General features: G+C 42.6%; 1 protein-coding gene across 12 annotated transcripts in view; it reads left to right on the plus strand.

Annotated features, from left to right (window-relative positions):
• LOC119011037 (adhesion G protein-coupled receptor L2-like) overlaps window positions 1-20,786 on the plus strand; it is a 93,504-nt gene that overhangs the window by 29,225 nt on the left and 43,493 nt on the right. For 7 of the 12 annotated variants that reach the window (XM_037083783.1, XM_037083784.1, XM_037083775.1 and 4 more), the window contains exons 3-5: window positions 11,564-11,777; window positions 16,659-16,768; window positions 20,330-20,344. In XM_037083783.1, coding sequence (XP_036939678.1) covers window positions 11,564-11,777; window positions 16,659-16,768; window positions 20,330-20,344 — 339 coding nt within the window. The remainder of the gene's footprint in view (window positions 1-11,563; window positions 11,778-16,658; window positions 16,769-20,329; window positions 20,345-20,786) is intronic. The other 5 variants (XM_037083778.1, XM_037083785.1, XM_037083787.1 and 2 more) reach the window with 2 other exon arrangements.

Genomic DNA, 20,786 nt, shown 5'->3' on the forward strand with positions numbered 1-20,786 from the left:
GGGTTGACTGAATGGAGGAGCCATTGTGCTCTAACTCCTCTCTGGCCCCGGGCCATACACATCCAGTCTGTCATCCATTGATATGCTTGGCTTGCCATTTTATAATTCATATTGAATACTGCGGGTCCATGGCAGGGTGATCATGAATTATCAGCTAAACCATGGGAGATTCACAGATGACTGGTCAATCTGTGTGGCGAGAACAAGCAGAGAGGAGGAGAATAAAAAAAAAAATCTGATATCAGTATTGCATGGAAATTCTGCCCCAACTGGAAGCATTTCAATGAGTAGTGCAGGGGTTCATCATCTGGATTGAATGGACTTTCTTGGAGATTTGGAGCCACATGGAGACAGATAAATCATCACATTTATTGACCTTTTTTTTGCTTTATTTCTAATGCATTTTGTCAGCACTTTACCGCAACGCCTGCAGTATGCAGCGTTCTGAGTTCCTGCACAGAGCCACAGATATATTTCTGTATAGCATTGCGTAACAATACGCTGTTTTAATAATAACTGCGGACCTGGAAAGTTTTGAATCATAAGAGAACATGAAATTGAAATGAGCCAGAGTCACATGAATCTCCAGGATCAGTATTTCACTCAGAGGAAATGAAATACAATATCACCCTTGATGGGGTCATCCTAGATTTATTGCAACAGCGATTTCCTGAGTGCGTTTTTGGTAAAGCAAAAAAAAGCAGCAAAGAAACGTCTCCATCCAATATGTGAATGTGAGAGGAGAGCAAACCATTTTTTTTTTTCTTTCTGCCCTTCAGGAGAGAAGAAGCTTGTGTTTTATCGTGTGTTTAGCGGTGATTGTAAAAGTGGCTCTTATATGGGCAGCTGATGAACAAACACTTAATTTAATGGGCCAGGAGCTACACTTTTCTGACAGTTTGATTTCATTTGTTAAGCATGCTTTAAATCTCACTCGCTCTCGGTGTCTCGGAGCCGTTCAATTCACACCCCTTATGGTAACAAGTTGTATAAACATTGGACCAGATGCCTACCTCACTCTTTCCTTTCTTAAATGCTGTCCACACTTGTTTTTTTTCCTTCTCCAGGCAGACTAATTCAAGTAATAGATGAGTCCAGCTTACGACCACAAAGTAGTTCGCCTCAGAGTCTAAACTTTTGGATTTGCTCGGTGTAAGTCACTGCATCACATGAGGGGTTCAGCTGTCATAACAAAGTAATGCATTTAATCTTGAGAGGAAGCAGAAGGCTACGCTATAGAGAGAGCTGTAGACTTTTTCCTCTCCTTTCCTTTTCTTTCCTTTCCCCTTCTTTGTGCGTGGGGAGGAGTTTGCCAACAATATACATCAGGCTTGGAAGGGAGACAAAAGTATTTACGGAGGCAACAAGAACCTGTCGGATTTTGGTGTCGCTCGACGCTCGCCCAATACTTTTAAATAGCTCGGAGGCATATCGTAGCTAATTTTGTTTGAACAAAAAAAGGCACCAGAGCCAAACAAACATGCGAAAACAAAAGCAAGTGTGTAACATTTAACACCAAAGGGACATTGTATTAAGGCAATCAAAGCAGATTGTTGCTCCGACTAAATACCAGCGGCAGCGGCTTTTCTTTTTCAGTGCAGCCACGCCAGCTGTTTTGTAGTCACGTACGTTTTGTTCATTCATTTGTTCATGAACGCTTGATTTAGAGATACATCGCGTGTGCAAGAGAACACGAAGGTCATTTGAGCAGAAAGCCTCTCGCTGTTAGGAAAAGAAAAGGAGAGCGAGGGTCCAATTATAGTTACACTGTGTGAAAGTTGTTAAAAAAAAACAGAAAAGGGCTGCATTTGTCTCCACCTGTCCTCCTCGATCGGTATCAGAAATGTCACAACAGTTCTGGTCGCACATTTTTGTCACTGCTGGTTGTGATTTGCACAGTAAACGCCAGTGTCAAAACTAATGCCGACAGTGGGGGAAAGGATGACAATCAATAAAAGAAATTATGATGGATTCTGTAAATGTGCTTTTGTGTGCTTTCTGTGTCGAGCGTGTGTGTTTTAGTGTGTGCGCAGATGCTCTGATTCGTCTTCAAACAAAGAGAGGAGAGGAGGGACTGATGTGCCAATATAACATGTAGCTGGTTCCACTTTTTGCTCGCCTACCAGTGTTTTTTTTATTCATTTCACCCACTCTTGCATGGCTTGAGGTCACGTGTGATTCGAATCAGTGTAATAACGTGTGTTGGATCCCTCTCTCTCTCTCTCCGTGGCTGCCGGCTAGCTCTCACTACGGGTCATGAATGCAGCTCTGTTGCATTCACTGTATTAGTAATCTCCTCAGGCTGAGAGGCTGTGCCATAGAGCATGACCACACATTTTTTTTGTCCAGGAATTAAATGTCACCTCAGGGTGGGTCACCTGCAAACAAAAGGCCACCAGCCGATTTGCAGGTATAAACAGTCTAAGATAAGGAAGCCCTCTCCTGCCGCGCAGGAAATTGAATAAGTACGCAGCAAGAAAAAAGTCAGAGAAACAGCGAAGCACAAAGGACGTTTTTGTTTGCCTTACGCTATCGGTATTGACCCCCTCTTGTAGCGTATATCCCCACTGAGTGTGCGAGAGGCACAATGGCCTCATCGAAGATGAGGGGCAGGAAACTGTCTGTCATCAAGATCTCCCCATCTGTGCATCTCTTATCAGCGTTCCTGTTTTCTGCTCGCATTGACCGGAATGCTGGTGGAAGGGAATGGGGCAAGGTCATCGCGCTCAAGCCAATCAAAGTGGTCAGTGTTCCAGAGATAGCAGGGGGTTATTGCCAAGGAATGTGCCTGGATGTTTTATTTTCACTGACTTTCCTGGTAAATCTCAGAGAGACTCCAAACAGAGCTGTATAAAATCACACAAAGGCTTCCCCTGTTGTGCCCTTTGTACATTGTGAGAAATCTTCGATGGACCCTTTCAGGCTGAGAAGTGATGGTCACATGCTTCACTAGCATGGCTAATATTAAGGCAAGTAATGATGAAGCAAGTAGCAACTGTAATGAAAAATGTGTAAAAATGTCTACAGAAAAAAATGCAGCTAAATTTGCTAACCACTGCTGCTCATTTCATAATAAGTCGGCAAACTGGGATTTAAGCCAAAAAAAAAATCTCAGTGTATAAAAACAACAGTTGACCAATCGGATTAAACCCAATATGAGATTCTGAAAGCCACATTTGAAGGACGAATACCAAACATATGGCCAGAATTTTAGTTTAAAACGTTCCAAAAGATTAACCAACATGTCTGTTAGTGTGAGAAGAGTGTGATGAAACAACAGTGTCTTTGACATCTGTGTTTTGTGTTTCAGTTAAACTAACCAGCTAGACCTCATTCTCATTGTGTCAGTTCAGTGCTGCCCCATATTAGTTTCGGAGATACTTACAAATTCTGTCGATTTCTAACAAATTGCACCATTAAACCTTTTAAGTTCAAATTATCTGCTTTCAACCTCAAATTGTTGCCCAGCCACACTTTTCTACCTGCTCTGCTCGGAATGTCTCACATTGAAGTTAAAGTTCACATCCATTTGAGTTCATGGACAACAAATGTTACTTTTTAACAGTCATATCCTCTTAAATGTTTCTCTTGGAAGATTTTTTTGCACATCCAACAGTTGTCAGCTGGCAGCGAGCATGCTAGCAGATTAGCTTGCTAGCTCGGACCGTCGCCCTCGCTTTGCAGACTGTAGCAGTCTTGAGTCAGTACGAATCTTACCTGTTAATTATATTGACCCAGTTCTCTCTGAATCTGGTCGGTCCACCCTTTAACCTCACGAATATGCAATCTGGAAAGCATTGTGAGCAGAAGCTGAGGATGTGTCCCGAAGACATTCCCGATAACAATCATCCATTGATCTCTGCCAGCACAGACTCCCTTAATTGCATTAAAAATTGAATTTTAATGCACAGTGAAATGTGCACTAGATTAAAAACGTATGTCGGACGAAAGAGGAAAACAAAAAAAATACATGAAAGGTTTTTTTTCATTTTTTTTTATTTCTCTTGTGTGCCGCGACTAAAGCCGCAAAAAATTCTTGTGTGGGGATGAAACACAGAAACATAATTTTAAGCTCAAAATTGCACTGCACCGCCTCATCAGCATAACCACGACCTCAACTACACCATCCTTTTTGGCACCAGTGGGTTTGTTTCAAGGCACGAAAGTACCAAACTGGACTTGTGCCTGATGAAAGTGACAGCCATACTGTGTTAACAGCCACTTCAGGCTCCGCATGAAGATAAAACCTGTGTCTCTTATCAGAATTGTCTGTTCGCTATCATCTCAAGGCCCCGATCTCTGTTCCTAGTCATCCTCGTAGTCTCTGGCTCATTATTCATGTAATCGGTGTTCCAGTTGCAGCCTCGCCTGACACCCTGTCTATGTGACGTACTGAGAAAGCCTCTTGGGCTCGGCTCTGGTGAGGGGGGGTTGATTGTGAGGGTGAAATGGGGAGACGTTGCATGAGCATACAAGAACTAGAGACAAACGCAACCTGCGTCGTCCTCCTCCCCATCCCCACCACCCCCACCCAAGGGAGGCACCTGACTTATCCTGGGACGTCTTGTTGAGCAGAAAATCCAGCCAAGGTTTAAGTGCATTGGTAAAATATGGGCTTTGAGGGGAGTTAAGCATCACTCAGGGCAGATCAAACCGGTGAAACCCCCCCCCCACTGCACTCGGGAGTGTTCCTTTAACTCATCTCTTTCTACGCGTTTCATCAACTCCCCTGCAAACAGAGATGCAACAGTGTGTGAGATATTCAACCAGCATTGAACTAATTCTGTCAAAATGGCACCCTCCCAGGAGCATATAGGTTTTTTTTACCCATCTTCCAAGTCGAACGATTTTTCGTTTCTTTCAAATGTTTAGCCTCCGTGACAGTTATTTGTCTCTTTACAAAAGGGTTGTTTTCTCAGTAGACTGTACAAGGCGTCGAATTACACTCTGCTTTAATCTAAGCGATGAGTCCGTGGACCGAACAAAAGCAGACGTTACATCTTGGTAATGTCTCCGCAACTGAATTACTCTTGTCACTTGTCAGTGTGACTTATATTAAGCGCTGACCCTCTTTGCATTTAGAGGATTATACGTATTAGTAATGTAATGATGCTCCTCTCTTACCCTGGTAGCCTTCTTTGATGTGTGCCTACAGGGTCAGGGATCATCCAACCAATCGACGCAGGAGAGAAACCTTGATTCTCGCGGGCAAATTAAGACACAGTCATTATAGCCTCCTCTTTCAGGCCTTTTTTTCCCTTCAGTTCTTCACTCCCCTGGGTGAAATTCTTCATCTGCAGTCTTCTGCAGCTGAGCCGGCTGTTCTGCTGAAACGAAATAATCCACCGTGTCGACTGTGCATCAGTTGTGGCAAAACTTAAACATTTTCCCTCTGTGTCATGTTTTTTTTCCCAGACTGCGATTCACGTGGCATCAAAATATTTGTGTGTTATTTGTGCATGTCAAATAAGTGTGTGTACAGTGTGGCACTGCTGGATACTTTCTAAATGGATTTGCACATTCAAGGAAAAGTCTGGTATTGGTTAAGCTTAAGATTTTTTTCTCATAATTCCTACAATAAACGAGTTTTCCAATTAATTTTAGCTTTACACAATTTCAAACGCTCGTCCAGACAATAGTGGCGGGTGTAGCCAACCAGCCAGTTAACCGAGCTACCTAGTTTGTTCTGCCAACTACAAGACTCCAGGAAATAGTCTGTATAGTGACTGAAGAAACAAGATGTACTGTTTTAGTTGTTGAACTCGTTGGTGGTAAGTGAAGGTAGGCAGATGTACACATTTGTTCTGTTTTGAACAGGGCTAGCTCTTTGAATCTACTTTCAGTCTTTGCGCCAATCAAGCTAACTTGCTGCTAGCCTCCTATTTCATACACACAAGACTGTTGTCCATCTTCTCATCTAACTCTCTCAAAATACTGAAAGTAGTCTTTAGATTTGAATAATTTATGTAAAATTCAAATGTATTTCCGAAGATTTAGAAGGTTTGTGTGGCTAGCCCAGATGCAACAGTTAGCCTGTTAGTTAGTTGTTTCGCCACAGTCGCAGAAACTTATCAGTGAAGGTGGTTCGTGCAAAGTTAGAAGACTGACCAACGGTGCCCTTTACGTGACGTCTGCTCATGTAACCTTAACTTAAAACAATAAGTGAAACCTTACAGAGCTTTGTTCTGTGTATTAGCTAGTTCATAAAACTGATGACCTCTCTTTCCACATGACTGCAGCAGTAGTTATGGCCAGACTTGTTGTGATTTTTTTTACCCTTTTGATACCGTTTCCTCTGACGAGATAACATCGATGAAGTATTTGAAGCAAGACATTGTCGTCCACTAAGTGGTTTTCCACAATACTAAATTATCTTCAAACTGCAACATTCTTGACTTGCGAAATGATCTTTTGAATTGACAAACATTTTATGTGTAGATCATGGCACAGCTGAAATGGGGTCAGAAATGTATTCGTCTCTCGACCACTGTCCATATTGTTTTTTTGAAATAAGATCCTATGATGAACACCGGAAGGGGTGTGACTTCACTTCACTCCCTTACCAGTATAAGACCCGGGTTGAAAAAATAGTCGATTTTCCCTTTAAAATTCTTGCTGCTCAGCGAAAAGAGAAAAACATTCCACACCTGCGTTTGGTGCGATAGGATCTAGCTGTCTCTAAATGGACCCACCTGAGGAGTTAAGAGGCAGCAGCAGGGTCTGTCACGCTTAGCCTCAGCAATATGACAAATCCTTACCCTTAAACCTCTTCAAGGAGACATGCGTCAACATGAAGCATGTGATTCTCTCCTCCCACCCACTGTTTTTCTTTTTTTTTTTTGTCTTTTTTTTTTTTTTTGTAAGTCAAGGAAACATTCAAGAGATGCATTAGAGAAGAAGCGTGGTCATGAATACAAAACCGTGGCTCCAGAATTTGAAGTGGCAACTCTGAATTCTTGGATCAACAGAAAGAGAAAAGAGATACGACTCAGAGCGCTCCGTCTAACCACAAATGGACTCGGTCTTATATCGCCAGTTTCTATTTTAGAATACTTATATCGGAATCAAGAGTGTCTGATAGCAGTTGTCTGGGAAAGGCGGGTGTAGCCCCGGGGTTTGTGGTCTTGTCTGACACTGTCTTTAGAAACAATTCCCAGCAATGTGGACTAGAGCAGGGACTAAAGTGTCATGGGAAATGGTGCCATATGTCCAAGTAGATTTCCAGTGTTTCACCGCATCTCAACTGTTGAAATGAAATACGAGCCGCTGTGGCATAGTGAGGGGTTCTCGGGGTGTTGCCTGTATTTGAAAAGCAGGTGTTATTTTGCGAATCCCAAATCTCCTTTCTCATCTCCCACCTCAGCCCTTTGTGTCTCACACTTCTGATAGGCGGTCATGTTCTGCATTTCCGGAACTTGTGTCGCACAGCTCACTAATTTCGGGGATGTGGAAATGGACATTTTGAGGGCTGTTTTTTTTTTGTTTTTTTTGGCACAATGTGAGCTGACTTAGTCCAAGTATTACGTTTGTAGGTTTAGAGGCATGTGCTCAGACAGTGAAGTGTGTTTTTGCTTTATTTAATACATAAAAGGTTTGCCGCAGTGGTCTCTTGAATATTTTTTTTTTTTTTTCTAAGCTGATTTTACTCCTTGGCCAACAATCAAACCGTTCCTCTGAACAGATTAGAAGTGCTGCAGCAAAGAACAAAGGAGCTGGGAAAAAAAGAGCAGAAACTCTGATTGCGCTTTGAAAATCTTTACTCCATCAGAGCAAAACATGCTGTATGACCACTCTGTCACTCCGGATATTGGATTATGGAGGCATCCCCTGCTGTTGGAGGAAAAGCTTGACTCTAAGATCTGCTCTTTCTTCCAGAGATGTTGGCTACCAGTAATATCGCGAATAAAACAACGTTAAAAGACAAACAATCCTGAAGTGCTCCTGCTGTGACCACGGTGGGGGCACTCTTATTTGACTAAAGGCTACACCCTCCTTTATGCTGCAGAGAAAGCGTCCCCGTCAAACCCAAGCGCAGAACAATGGGGGCCAGCCTCGGGGAAACAGGGCCATTTGCATGCAGCTGTTTGCCGTTTCCAGGACCACAAAGGCCAATCAAAGGAACCTTAATGGAGGATGACAAGCGTCAACCAACGCCTTTGCTCTCTGTCCATGCCAGCCCTCACCACTCTGTCTACCCTCCATAAATGGCCCAGTTTTTTTTTTTGAGCGATCAAACATTCCTCCACTTCTTTCTCCCGAGGACTTTGTCAGGGTTGAAGGTTGGTCACGACTGCACTCACACACAGAAAACACGAGCCTCAACCTTTTGCGCCTCGGTCTGGCGCTCGCAGCCGCCAAACGGCAACATGTCGACACCATAAAAAAAAAAAAAAAAACCTCCATTATCTCTTCGTTTCATCTCCAGGGTTTTAAAAGCCGCCAAGTGTAACTCTGCGGATCGTTTCAGATGCACCCATCTGGGCCACAGTGCCACTTCCAATTTCAAGGGTGTTGATAGAAAACAAAATATGTATTATGAGGTGGTGGGGTGGGGGGGGATTGTCGCCAGTGAATTATAGGCTGTCAACTGGAGAAGAAGAAGAACTCCCAGAACGCGACATATTGAGAAGCCGACTCGGCCAATGCTTTGCTCTCTTGAGCTCAATAGACGGCTTAGCAGGCAGGTCAGGGGGGAGGAATCTGAAAAGCTACTTTCCTTGCAGTCACTCACTGACCAGAATGCATGATAAGGCTTCATGTCAACAAGGCCAGGGATAGGGATCACAGCCAATTATAGCAAAGTCAAAGAGGCTACCATGGCAATTTGACTAGCTGTTCTTCATAGAGATTGTTCAATTCCCTTCCTGATTGTGTAATTTAACGTTAATCTCAGGTACAGATACAGAGGGAGCAACCTCGTTCCCTTTCCTCTTTTTCATGCACACGCACACACAAGCACGCACAAGGATCGTGTTATGGATTTTTTCCTGCAGTTTTCTTGACACCGTTTTCCCCATGCAGCTGGTGCCCTTCTGTCGCAGTCTTCAACTTCTGCAAAGTTGAGCAGTCAAACAAAGCACAGAACGTGAGATGAAAAGCTTTTCGTAGCTCCCTAAGACATTGACATTTGTGCACACAAACAGTCTTCCTCGCTCCCCAAAATCTCGCCAAACTTGTTTAAACCGAGAAAATCAACACAGAAAAATACCTACATCCAGAAACCTTTGTTGTCACAGGGTTTTTCCTTCCTAGCTGTGCTTAAATCCTTAGATCTTAAGCATCCCGTTAAGTCAACCAGAAATACATTCTCTGAAAATCAGCTCTCCTCCTCCTCCTGCAGAGTAGAAAATCTCCTTTTATATATATTTTAACTTTTTAGACAGATTTGTCATTACTTGCCCAATTACAAGTTGACAAGGCAGTCATTAATGAGGCCGAGACTATCCGCAGTTTGGAGAAGAGGCAATTTGTTCTTTAGGCCGCCAGTACAGTCTCGATACTCCCCCTAATTGATGTAGTGTTAGCCTATGACCAGAGAGATCTATACAGGCGAGGGAGGAGGAGGCCAGCGAGGCACAAGCCTAATCAATCGCTCGGCTTCTGTTGACAGCAGCGTGCCATCATGCCATAGTGCTCTGATAGATGGGCAGAGTCAGCGAAATGGGGTTACGAAGGCAGATGGCGCGCATGTGTGCGTCCGTGAGGGTGTTTTTTAGCCGAAAGACGGTCTCCCGGCTCCGGATTTTTTAAAACCCCATGAAATGCATTCTTTCTGTGTGCTCTCTGTCGCTGCCGTGATAAACCCGTCACTCCCTCCATGAGGAATGGCAGGCGGGACGATCATTAGTCTTCGCCCGTAAAGCCGGCAACTTCACTCTGGGTTTTATCATCCACCATTTCTGGACAGGTTTTCTGAAAGGCTCGGGTAATTGTCGTGGTTATTGGAATAGATGGAGTGACCCCACAGCCCTCCACTTACAGTCGGGCTACACTGACGTCTCCTAATGAGGTGATAAACAGTCCAGCTAAGCAGAATCTACTGGCCATTAGATAGATCATGGTATTATAATGAAATGTCTAGTGGCAGGATGCCAGAGAATTTATACCATTAGTTTCATATTTTGTAATACGGCTACCACTACTTGTGCGTGCAGGAGTTTCTCCTAATACACGATGACTTTTCTATACTCTCAACAGTGTATGTTTCACAGATGTCTGGGTGTTTTTTTTCCCTCTGTTTGCTAGTGTGACATGAACAGACTGACATAGAATATCATTATATCTGAGCCAGGGCGCAGCAGGCTGAAATGACTAGCAGACATGTGGGTCGGGGGGTTTCGGGGTAGGAATTTCAAGCCGGAATCACTTCAACTTTGAGCGGTTCAAACAATGCTAATTGCGTAGGGCCCTGACTGTCAGAAAGTGTGAGGATAATTAGAGTGAGGGGGCAAAGTGAACCCGGGGTGGTAAGCGTTAGTACATGACAATGCTCGGGAGCCAATGGGAGCATGGAAAAGGTAACAGGCTGAAAGGAGGGCTAATTAGCAGAGAGCAGTGCAGAAAATACAAATGGTAGCTGCCCCCTCAGGGACCCACTATTGCTGCAAACAACAGCGATTATTGACAGTTCATGCAGCGCTCTGCTTGCACTTTTTAAATGGAACACATTTGCATGTTCTGCTTAGATTTTACCTAATTGTTTTCTCAGAATTGCAGACAGTTACATTCCTTTTCTTTTTTTTTTCTCACTTTGGATCATTTTAACCTCAGATAATGGATTTCTCTTTCTTTTGTTTTCTTTCCTCATTGTTTTGTTCTCTCTGTGCAAATCTCCACATCTGTAGCTCCACACCATTTGTGACGTGACTTTTTAGTACGCAGAAGAAGGAAATACCAAAGAATAACCAATTTCATTGTAATCTTCTCGAAAAAAGGGGGGGGGGGGGGCACTGCTTTGAGTGAAATAGTTAATTTTCCCCCAAAGTAGAGCTATTGGCTGCGCTCCCATCTGCTGTGTTCCGTGTATAGATTTTTCCTCCTGTGTGGACTCCAGACTCTTCGATCGCCGACACTGTAAAATGGATTATATTACACTCCATTCTGCCGGGATTCTGCCTTTTTTCTCCGTCTTCCTTTACAGAGCAAGTAAAGCAAAGAAACAAATGAGCGGGGCTGTACGACTCATCTCCGTCCAGATAGCTTCGGCTCTGCGGTGGATGCTCTCTAGGTGGAGGCCTTCCTGATGTCTCTGTAGCCTTTGTGTTTGCTCAAGAATTTATGAGGTTAACATAGGTCTCCGATGACTTAGATTAGATGCCTTTAGCCAACATCCAAAGCCGCAGAGAGATGGAGAGATGAATTGTTTCGTCTTTCCCCATTCCTGTATAGTGTGTAATGGCCCCGTCTGTTTAAAACTGCGGTAAACATTGGACTGCTGTTGCCTATTTATTTTGTGCCAGTGGATCTGACTTGTGTGGTCTTATTGTATTGAAGCAGCGATCCCTTTTCCACTCATTAATTTCATTATTTGTCTAAAGTTTTTCGTCTCTGTCTCCTCCGTCAGGGTTCAGCCGCGCGGCCTTGCCTTTCGGGCTGGTCAGGAGAGAGCTCTCATGCGAAGGATATGCAATTGATCTCCGCTGCCCGGGGAGTGATGTCATTATGATCGAGACGGCCAACTATGGCCGGACCGACGACAAGATCTGTGACGCTGACCCGTTCCAGATGGAGAACGTCAACTGCTACCTCCCCGATGCCTACAAGATTATATCACAAAGGTAAAACTCTGGGGAAAGGAGGGATTTGATTTCACAAACATAACCAGGAGCTAGAGAAGCAAAGTGTGGACTTCTTTTCTTCTTCTTCTTCTTTTTTTTTTGTTTAACCCTCTCTGAGCTGCACACAAAAGAAATGCTTAAATTATCACCCTGCTCTTACAGCCACCTACATACTGGACAATTAATCAACATCTCACACCTTTTATCCCTTCATTGACTAGATTATGTAGGTGGCGTTTTTTTTTTTGGAAATTCAGAAAACTGGGGCGCAGCTTAATTTTTGACAGGCAGGAATTGACATCCGTGCGGCGCAGCTCTTCACACCAGCTGCGCGTTGTTGCTGCTGTTTGAGTCATAATCAGCGTAGCTCACAGAGGCTGCAAAGTCGCATGAACACCTTCTTGATTCCCTCTCCGGAACATTGGGCTTGCTTTGTTCAAACACTTGTACCGCATTGAAGTGGCTGTGCCTCAGGTAGTGAGCAATGCCCATCATCGCTGCCTTTTATCCCCGTTACCCTCTCACAGGACTCTGCTTCGCTGTCAAACGACGGTGCAGCAACACTTCACTTCACTGCTGCTCTACCCCTAGAGGTGTGTGTATTTTTAAAGGGCGCCGGATGAACTATTCATAAATAGTAACCAGCGCAGTTCATCTTCTAATGCACCGCTCTGCCCTAACCTGCTCCCCCCCTTTAGCTGGCTTCTGAGCATCATCGCCCACTATCTTACACCTCTGGGTTTTTCCCCTTGCATCATTCACTTCTGTATTTACTCCCATGAGATGCAGCACCACAGAATAGCTGAGGCATAGATCAGCTCCTCCAGTCTTGCTCTGTCTTTCTAAATTTACAGCCCAGTCCCAGCGCTCTCATACAGTAACACGCAGCTGACAGTGTCCATGCCCTTCGGTTTGACTGCGACGTGCTACGTTGTGCATCACATCTGTTGACAAGTCTGACTCGCACTCGGCGGAGCTGCACTTCAAACTTATCTCTGTCGTAGATCCCCCGCAGGCAGCGTGCAAGCTTTTGAGAAAGACTTTGCACCACAAGCCCTTAACCAGAATTATTCTAATGAATCAGATCAGAGGAAATGGGCTCCTGACCGTAATTAAGGTTGATGCGATAACCAGGAGTGTTAAAGCAGTCTCAAAGCTTTGGGAGCCTTCTGATTAGTCCTCCTTCAGTCTGCAGCAAAGTGAAACAAGGAGGATATTTTAAGTACGTCACATTAGGACACAATGTGCTGCAATATTGTGGGGAGATTAACAAAAGGCAATAGCACGGCAGACAGATAAACAAACATATTAGACAAGATTGGATAGATAGAAACAGTGGGACGCCTGCTGCACAGAGTGGCAGTTCTGTTGGTTTGGAAATTGTGGCAAAAAGTAATCATCGGCGGCCCGTTTCTCAAAACAAACACCAAATAGACAGGAATCAGTCTGCTTGATTTTCAGCAACATTTACATCAGGGTGATCTGTGGAGTAAAATGTGAGGTTGTTGACAAAAAAAACAAAAAGTGGCTGGATGAAAAATGGATGAAGGACCTGATGGAAACTCTGAGTCTGTCAAGATGTACTGTAAATGGACGTCTCCACTGCCAGCATCTCTATTTTCTACCAGCGTAGGTATAACCCAAAAAAAAAAAAAAAAGACTATTCACACACAAGATGATAATCTAAACAAGGTTGTTTTTGCCGACTTGGCCACCTATTCTCCAGCCCAGCAGAACCGTCAAAGTAAATCTTTTTAGCCGGTCAGAGGTACGGCGCTTAGATGGAAAGCAAGCAAGATTCAAATACTTCACTACCATGAGATTGTGCTCAGTGCAACAGAGATTACAAGCAATGATTTCAGTGGCACTTTAAAACAGAGCGAGCGTGTCAAAATGCTTAGCAACAACACCTCCTTTTACTCAGCAGCCAAAGCGTCTAAAAACTGCAGCGGAGTAAATGCCAGAGCGAATTCTGACAGAAAATCAGTGGAAGATATATTTAGTGTTTACTTAAAGCTGCACTAATCAATAGTTTTTTTATATTGACAGTGGATCAAAAGACCTTAGTTGATGTAAACAGGCTTATTTGCAGTGACAAACCCACAGAGAATTACACACTGCAGCTAAAGTCTTTTCATTTGCTGATTTCAGAGTTTTTTTATGTTGATATCAGCTCAGAAATGCCTCTGATACTTCTCTAAAATGCTGGACTGGTTATTGGCATGTACAATATCATTTAATTTATATATTAGGGAAGGGATCCTGCTATCTCCTGTATACCTGTATGTGCACTTAAGATATACATTTTTTCTAATCAGTATTCATCAACGCTGAACCTCAAACACATACAGAATGAGTTCAATACAGCTGTTGAAAAATAGAAATGATACTGTATATATGTGTACATAAATGTAAATATATGGATTGGTACTCTGTATTTGGTAGTTAAGATATCAGAACTGGTTTCAGGAAGGAAGAAAAAGTATTGGTACATCTCAGTGTGATTTTGTTCTTTCTCACCACTCTTATCCAGGCAAATTAGGTCACTGATGGAACTTCATTCAAAGCAGAGCTCCACCAAAGAGCCTGCAATCATTGCCGAAATTATCTGATGTATTCTAGGAATTTTGGATGTGTGGAGCAAACTATTTCTTTCTTAGCTGAAGCCGACAACGGGACAAAATAAATGTAAAGAGAGACATAGTGGAGTTCCTATTTTCTTTTTGACAAGTATAATAAATTCTACCTCTTACATGACCTGGCAAGTGACCTCATTCAAAAACGCATAAGAATAACTCCCCCGACATGGTTAGACTTTGGTTAATGTGATATCACTGATGCTTCAACAGATCAACAAGATTGTAATATTGTGGCTGGTTGGAAGTGGCGGATACTATGCATGTATAATGCAGCTTCATTATATTTGAACAGCACTTACCAAAAGATACGCAGTAATATATGAATCGATCGAGATAAAATGGACAGAACAGTGGATACGTTCAAATAGAGCTGTGCAAGTGAAGTATCCTCCGGAGCCGAGGAGCCCTAGCAGCACAACGCTCCGTCCCCTTTAGTGTTTAAGTGTCAGCTGGGAACGAGCAGCAGGTTTCTGCCGGAGGATCTCAGGCCAGTCGGTAAGGGGAAAGCAGTTCTGATAAATATTCTGGGGCCGGGCCGTGAACGGCTTTAAATATAATAAGTAAGATCTTAAAATTAATCATAAAAGCAATGCGCAGCCAGTGTTAAGGCAGGAACATTGAAGTAAAGTGTTCTCTTTCCTTGCTTTTAGTTATCTGTCGCACTTTGTACAGTTTGGTTTCTGTTGATTAATGTATCATTAATGCCTGGTTTAAGAACATTATGACACTTACATATATCAAATGAACCTCACATCATGCCTTGCCTATGTTAAATCCACTGCAGTATCTATAGCTGACATTTATATCCAGTGGAATGGAGAACATTATCTTCTTCTGGAGTTATTGTTATCTCAAAATTGTATATAAAGGCTCCGCTTAATGTACTTTCTGGGTTTCGGAACTACAGTGTCAGCCAGACTTCTAAACTCTAAACACTGAATCAAACCGAATATCTCAGAGTGTATTTGAGGAGCTCTCATCGGCTGTCAGTCATTTCACATTTTGATGCAGTGACCCTTCTCCCTTGCAGCAGCTCTCACTGCAGTAAAGCCCATAAAAGTGAATCTCTTAAGTGCAGCTGGCATCGTATTGTCGGTGATGTTTTAAACCATCGCTCATGATGCTTCTGAGGCTATTTGTTAACTTCATAATGGGCCTCGCACCTTTATTTTTTATATCCTTATATAATGTTCAATAACCCATTAGTTTCGGGGGGTGGGGTGGGGGGTGTTTTGAAAATGCATAGCTGGATTTAGAGTGCAGCCTGAAAAAGTAAAGTTTCTTTCTGCTCAATGTACGTTCACCTTTTTTTATTCAACGCTGCGTAGTTAAAAGCGCGCAGTCATGGTTTTTGTGTGGTTTGTTGTGCAGCAGAAATCCCATTTTGCAGCGACAGAAAAGCCTCTTTAATTACTAATGGTTCTTTGAAAGTCATGTCCAGTGTCGAAATGTGATGTCCGACTTGCATGACTGCTGCTGACCTTCTGAAATATTTATCACCGTCTTGCAAATTGTTGAATGTCCTATTTTGGTGCCGGTTTTCTCCTTGTTTGCCTCTGTTACTGCTGACATTATTCTCGATCCCTCTGCCTCAAGTGAGCTCGATTGAAGCGGAGCCAATTTCACCCTATACAGTATTTACACACACTCGGTGCTCTGCTGTTCTTTTTTTTTTTTCACCTTTTTCCTCTTTACTTGAACTTTTTTTAGCACACGCAAACATCTGCAAAGACACTCACACTAACCTTGCAATTCACACGTTGGTAATACACTGAAGGCAGATATATCAATCTAGAAGGCAGAAACGACAACATTCGTGTTGTGTTTGTTTCGTGCATGGGCTGAAAGCCTCCGCGTTTTCACCAGAGGCCAGTCCACCGCATGTCACCGCCACCTGTCGTGTTTGTTCTAATGAACGTTAACCCTTTCAATAGTGACACAAAGATGCCAAGAGGGGAAATGCAATCCCTAATTCCCAACATGCCTTAGCAGCCCTCTCTCACTCTGCTATTCATCATCGCATCCGTTTACTCTGCCTTAATGCTTTCATTCCTCTCTCTGTTTGCCAAGGTTTAAACTAGAATGCATATGTGACAGCCCAGGCGGGGATTTCATCAATTTTCTTTGTAGCTGTAACGATGAACTTTTCCCCCCTCAGTGTTATTAATGTTGTCTTTTGCCGAGTACTCTTGCTGTGGGGAGTCATGATGAAATCTCTGGTCAATCTTTTTCTTTCCTGTAGGTGCAACAACCGTACGCAGTGTGTGGTTGTCACTGGCTCTGATGTCTTTCCCGACCCATGCCCTGGCACCTACAAGTACTTAGAGGTCCAGTATGAGTGTGTTCCCTATAGTAAGTATCGCCATCCAAATCTCCTCCTGAACTCTTACTGTGTGTTTTTGAAGCGTCTGTAGAGTAGACAGATGTGCTGTAACTGCAGTCTCTGTTCAGTTGCAAATATATGTCTGTTTTACAGATGATCCCTCAGCTGGAAACTGTAAGTATTTGGAAGGCATTAATGATGATAGATTAAGGTGAAGCATTAAGCAGTACAGTCATTTGAAGGGTCAGTTCACCGTAATGACTCTGGTGGAAGTCAGCCATGCAGATAGATTTGTCTTTACCACGTTTTGAGACATCCGTCTTTAGGCATGTGTTTTGAAAGCTGCTTCCATTTTGGACGTTGTTCCAAGTTGGCGAAACACCCAGCTCTATTAAGCTCAAAGGCTAAAGAAACTTTAATTGGACCTTATTGTATTTGTTAATTAATGTTAATTCTGTAATGGCCTAAATGAAACTTCTGGCAGCTCTGTGGTTAATGTGTTCTCTGCAAGCCAGCGTCTGCACTCAGCCAGAGATTTTCTGTGAGGGAAAAGAAGGATTACTCTCGCAGACTTTCAGTTCTGTTCAGGTTTCTTCAAACTCGGTGCTATCTCGCAACCAGCCGCAAGTATTCACAAGTTTTGAGCAGAACCATCATAGATTGTAAAACCAATCTGTAAAATGTTTGGTTCACACTTTTGTTTGGTTCTGGCCAGGAACCAACTCTTCTCGTTCCAAACCAAGTAACTTCTGGTTATTGATCTGATTAGTTCAAAATAGGTGTCCAAACCAGATTGGCACAGGTTCCATCTTGGTGAAAAAAGGTGTTTTTCTGTGTTGTGTTGTGAAAACTTCTTCCAACATTTAAACATTTTATATCAGCGTTAAGGATTTGAAGTACATCTTGACATATCTCGTACTGTAGTTTCATGTCTTCCTGGTCAAATATTACTTCATATAAGATGAGCATCTGTCACTAATGCTAACATTGTCGCTTAACTATTCCTCCTAAGGAATCTTATGTCATTCTTTTGGATAATGTTTAGCCTTATAGACAAAATTATACATAGTTTTGACTGTTACTTTAAGGCTCGTTGACTAGTTGACGAGGCTCGTAAGTTTAAACTTTGTTTCAAAGGTAAGGAAATGAGAAGTTAGGAAATCCCATAATCAAGTTTGAGTTTATATTTTTACGAAACACATTTAAAACAACTACAGCTGACCAAAGTGCTGTCCAAAGCTAGCTTCTGTGGAAAAGAGCATAAAACATCACAAAGATTTAAAGATCAACACCAAAATGTACAAAGTATATTTTTTAAAAAAAAAACAAACGCAGTAAACAAGCAGCCCAGTACAGATCAGCAGGGCTCAGATGCTTTAAATGTCAAAGTATGTTTTTAGCCGAGACTCGAATGAGTCGACAGAGGGGGCGGATCTGATGGACAAGAGCTGGCTATTCACAGTCGAGGGGCGGCTACTGCAAAGCATAATCAATGTAAGATCAACTGGATCTCCAGGTTTTAGGTCAACTAGCTTGTGAACAATTTGGCATAAGTTAGTAGGATACACCTGTTATTACAATGTAGTGGTTCATTTTTAAACTAGCAGCAGTAAAGTGTTTTGCTCTAATGTATCATTATGAGAAAAATGGTGATTGCACCAAGTAGTGGCTGTAGAATATTGACACCATCTGCGTGTAGATTGGCTCAATATGCAATTTTTCCTGCCACCGGGCACGAACTCTCCCTGGAAAATGAAGCCAGACTGGCCATCCAGTCCGGCTGGCAGCCTGGCTCCGTTTCTGTCTGCCTTTATGTCTCCATCATAGATTAAATGAATGAAGAAACCTGCATTTTGTCATGTGTTGTAGGGGAAAAAAAGTCTTACAATAGCACCACTTGAAAACACTAGGTAACAAAAAGTTGCCCGTTTCCACTTGAAGGTTGTAGCTACAGGCTGCAAACATTTCATTTCTGGATTTGGTTCAAGGTTATCGAATCCCATCCCTGTTCTTGTGAGATTTCAGCCTCCACCACAATACAACAGAAGTAAATTATACTTTTCAGAAACAGTGTCCCTGTTATTCTTTCTCACTGTTTTGACTGGAATAACTTTCCACTTAAGAAATATTCCATAAGAAAATGTTTCTCTCCTCCCCTGCTGTGAGTACCAGAAATAAAATTCCACTCATTTCTATTACATTCGGGTGGTGGAAGAAATCTCAGAGGCAGCAGATAAAACCATAACTATATGCATGACTGGATACCACTTGGGGGTAACAGAGAAAATATATATTTTCTTGCAATTTGGGTGAACTTACCCTTTAAATAGCTTAAATAATAGTGACTTTGGATTTGGTGTCTTTTGCCGAGATAATAAAAGGAGAGATCACAAAGAATGTGGTCTTACATTCACTAATGTCCTGTGGAAACACATTACAGAGGATATTAGAGTAAAATAGCATAAAAATCCTGAAAGTCTGAGATGACTCGGCATGTTTTTCAGAGATTAACCGAATTCCTGTATTCCGGTCATGAATCGGCTTTAGTGTCTCGCCGTGAAAATTGTTTAATTAAATGTACTGTGGAGTTAGTTAAATCCGGCACTATTTTAAACTCTGTCTACAGTATCTGATTTGAGCTAATCTACCTTAAAAGGGTGTTTTAGATTAGTTTATAAGAGCAGCTTTAGGCTTTGTCGCCGCCCAGGAATGTACTTTGTATTTCAACTGATGAATTGTAAACATTTTCAGAAATATTCACCTCTTTTTTTCTTCTTCTTTCAAACAGACCTCCCTTTCACCTCCTGCCCCCGCCCTTCCCTCCCCCCCGATTAACCTCTTTGCTCTCAATTTTTTAAATTATTTTTTTAACTTCCCAGTTTTTCACATATTGTCTCCAGCCTCTCTCTGTAGCTTCGACAGTCCGCTAAAGAAAGCTCCATATTAGGCCGACTGTTCATCAGTCATCTCATGTGCTGTTGCTCTCTTTGGCTCATTTAGGAGTTTGGTCTGTAACATTAGCACCGTGTCATGTTTTACGTGTGTGGGCGAGCTAGTTTGGAATCAATTTCTGATTTGTGTTTAGAAAGTTTGAACAAATTCCACCCGCAGTCGATCCATGCCAAAAATAACTGCTGTGCTGTTTCTCTAAGAATCTTATCCGTCTACATATGACCGGGAGTTTTTTGGGGTTTTTTTTGTTTTTTTTCATTTTTTTTCTCTCTGCTGCCACTTAGGAGAAGCATTTTTAAGAGGGATTTATTCTGCTTTTACAGTGGCCAATGCGTTATTTTGTTGGCAGTTAAAAGATGGTAGGAATGAGGAGTTTAATGCGCTGGAAAACATAGCACATAGCTTGTCTCCAGCCATAACTTGTCTGTTTTAATATCCTAGGAAGAGAGGCCGTTTCAACTAACAAACAACCTTTTTTTTCTCCCTAGCTCTTTTTTTTCCTATAGCAGCCCCGCAGTTCAGCTCATGGTCATATCCTCCGACTAATTCTTCTCTTTGTACCTGGTGGTTGACTCATGATAACCTTTCTCTCCCTTTTTGCACTCTTTTTTTGCTTTCTTTTCCAATGCCTGAAATAGAAGTGGAGCAAAAAGGTAAATGAGTGGTCTGGTCCTCCCCCACCCCTCCTCCTCTGGCTCCTTGTTCTGTGGTGTTGAGTACAGCTCCCCTCACGTCTCCTCCCCCCTCCTGATTGCCTCTCCTGTCAGTTGCTAGACCCATAGGAGGATTGTTTGCACCCATGGAGTCAAAAAAAGAAAGAAAAAAAAAAAAAGAATTTCAAATACTGAATTTTCAAATGACATCCACGGTCATCGAATGTAGTTTTTTTTTTTCCCCGGGCAATGTGAACGAAAAACACCAGCTGCTCAGTGTCGATTTGTTCCGGGGACTCTTGCATAGCACTGTGTTAACCTTTGAAGGACAGTAGTTGTGTTTTTTATATTAGTCTTAGTTTGCTTGGCCCAACTTCTGCTGCACCCATAGCACGTGATGTGAAATAGCAGTGATGGCTGAGTGAGATTGGCGCAAAAAGTT

This window comes from Acanthopagrus latus, chromosome 21, assembly GCF_904848185.1.
Source record: "Acanthopagrus latus isolate v.2019 chromosome 21, fAcaLat1.1, whole genome shotgun sequence".
Taxonomy (NCBI): Eukaryota; Metazoa; Chordata; class Actinopteri; order Spariformes; family Sparidae; genus Acanthopagrus; species Acanthopagrus latus.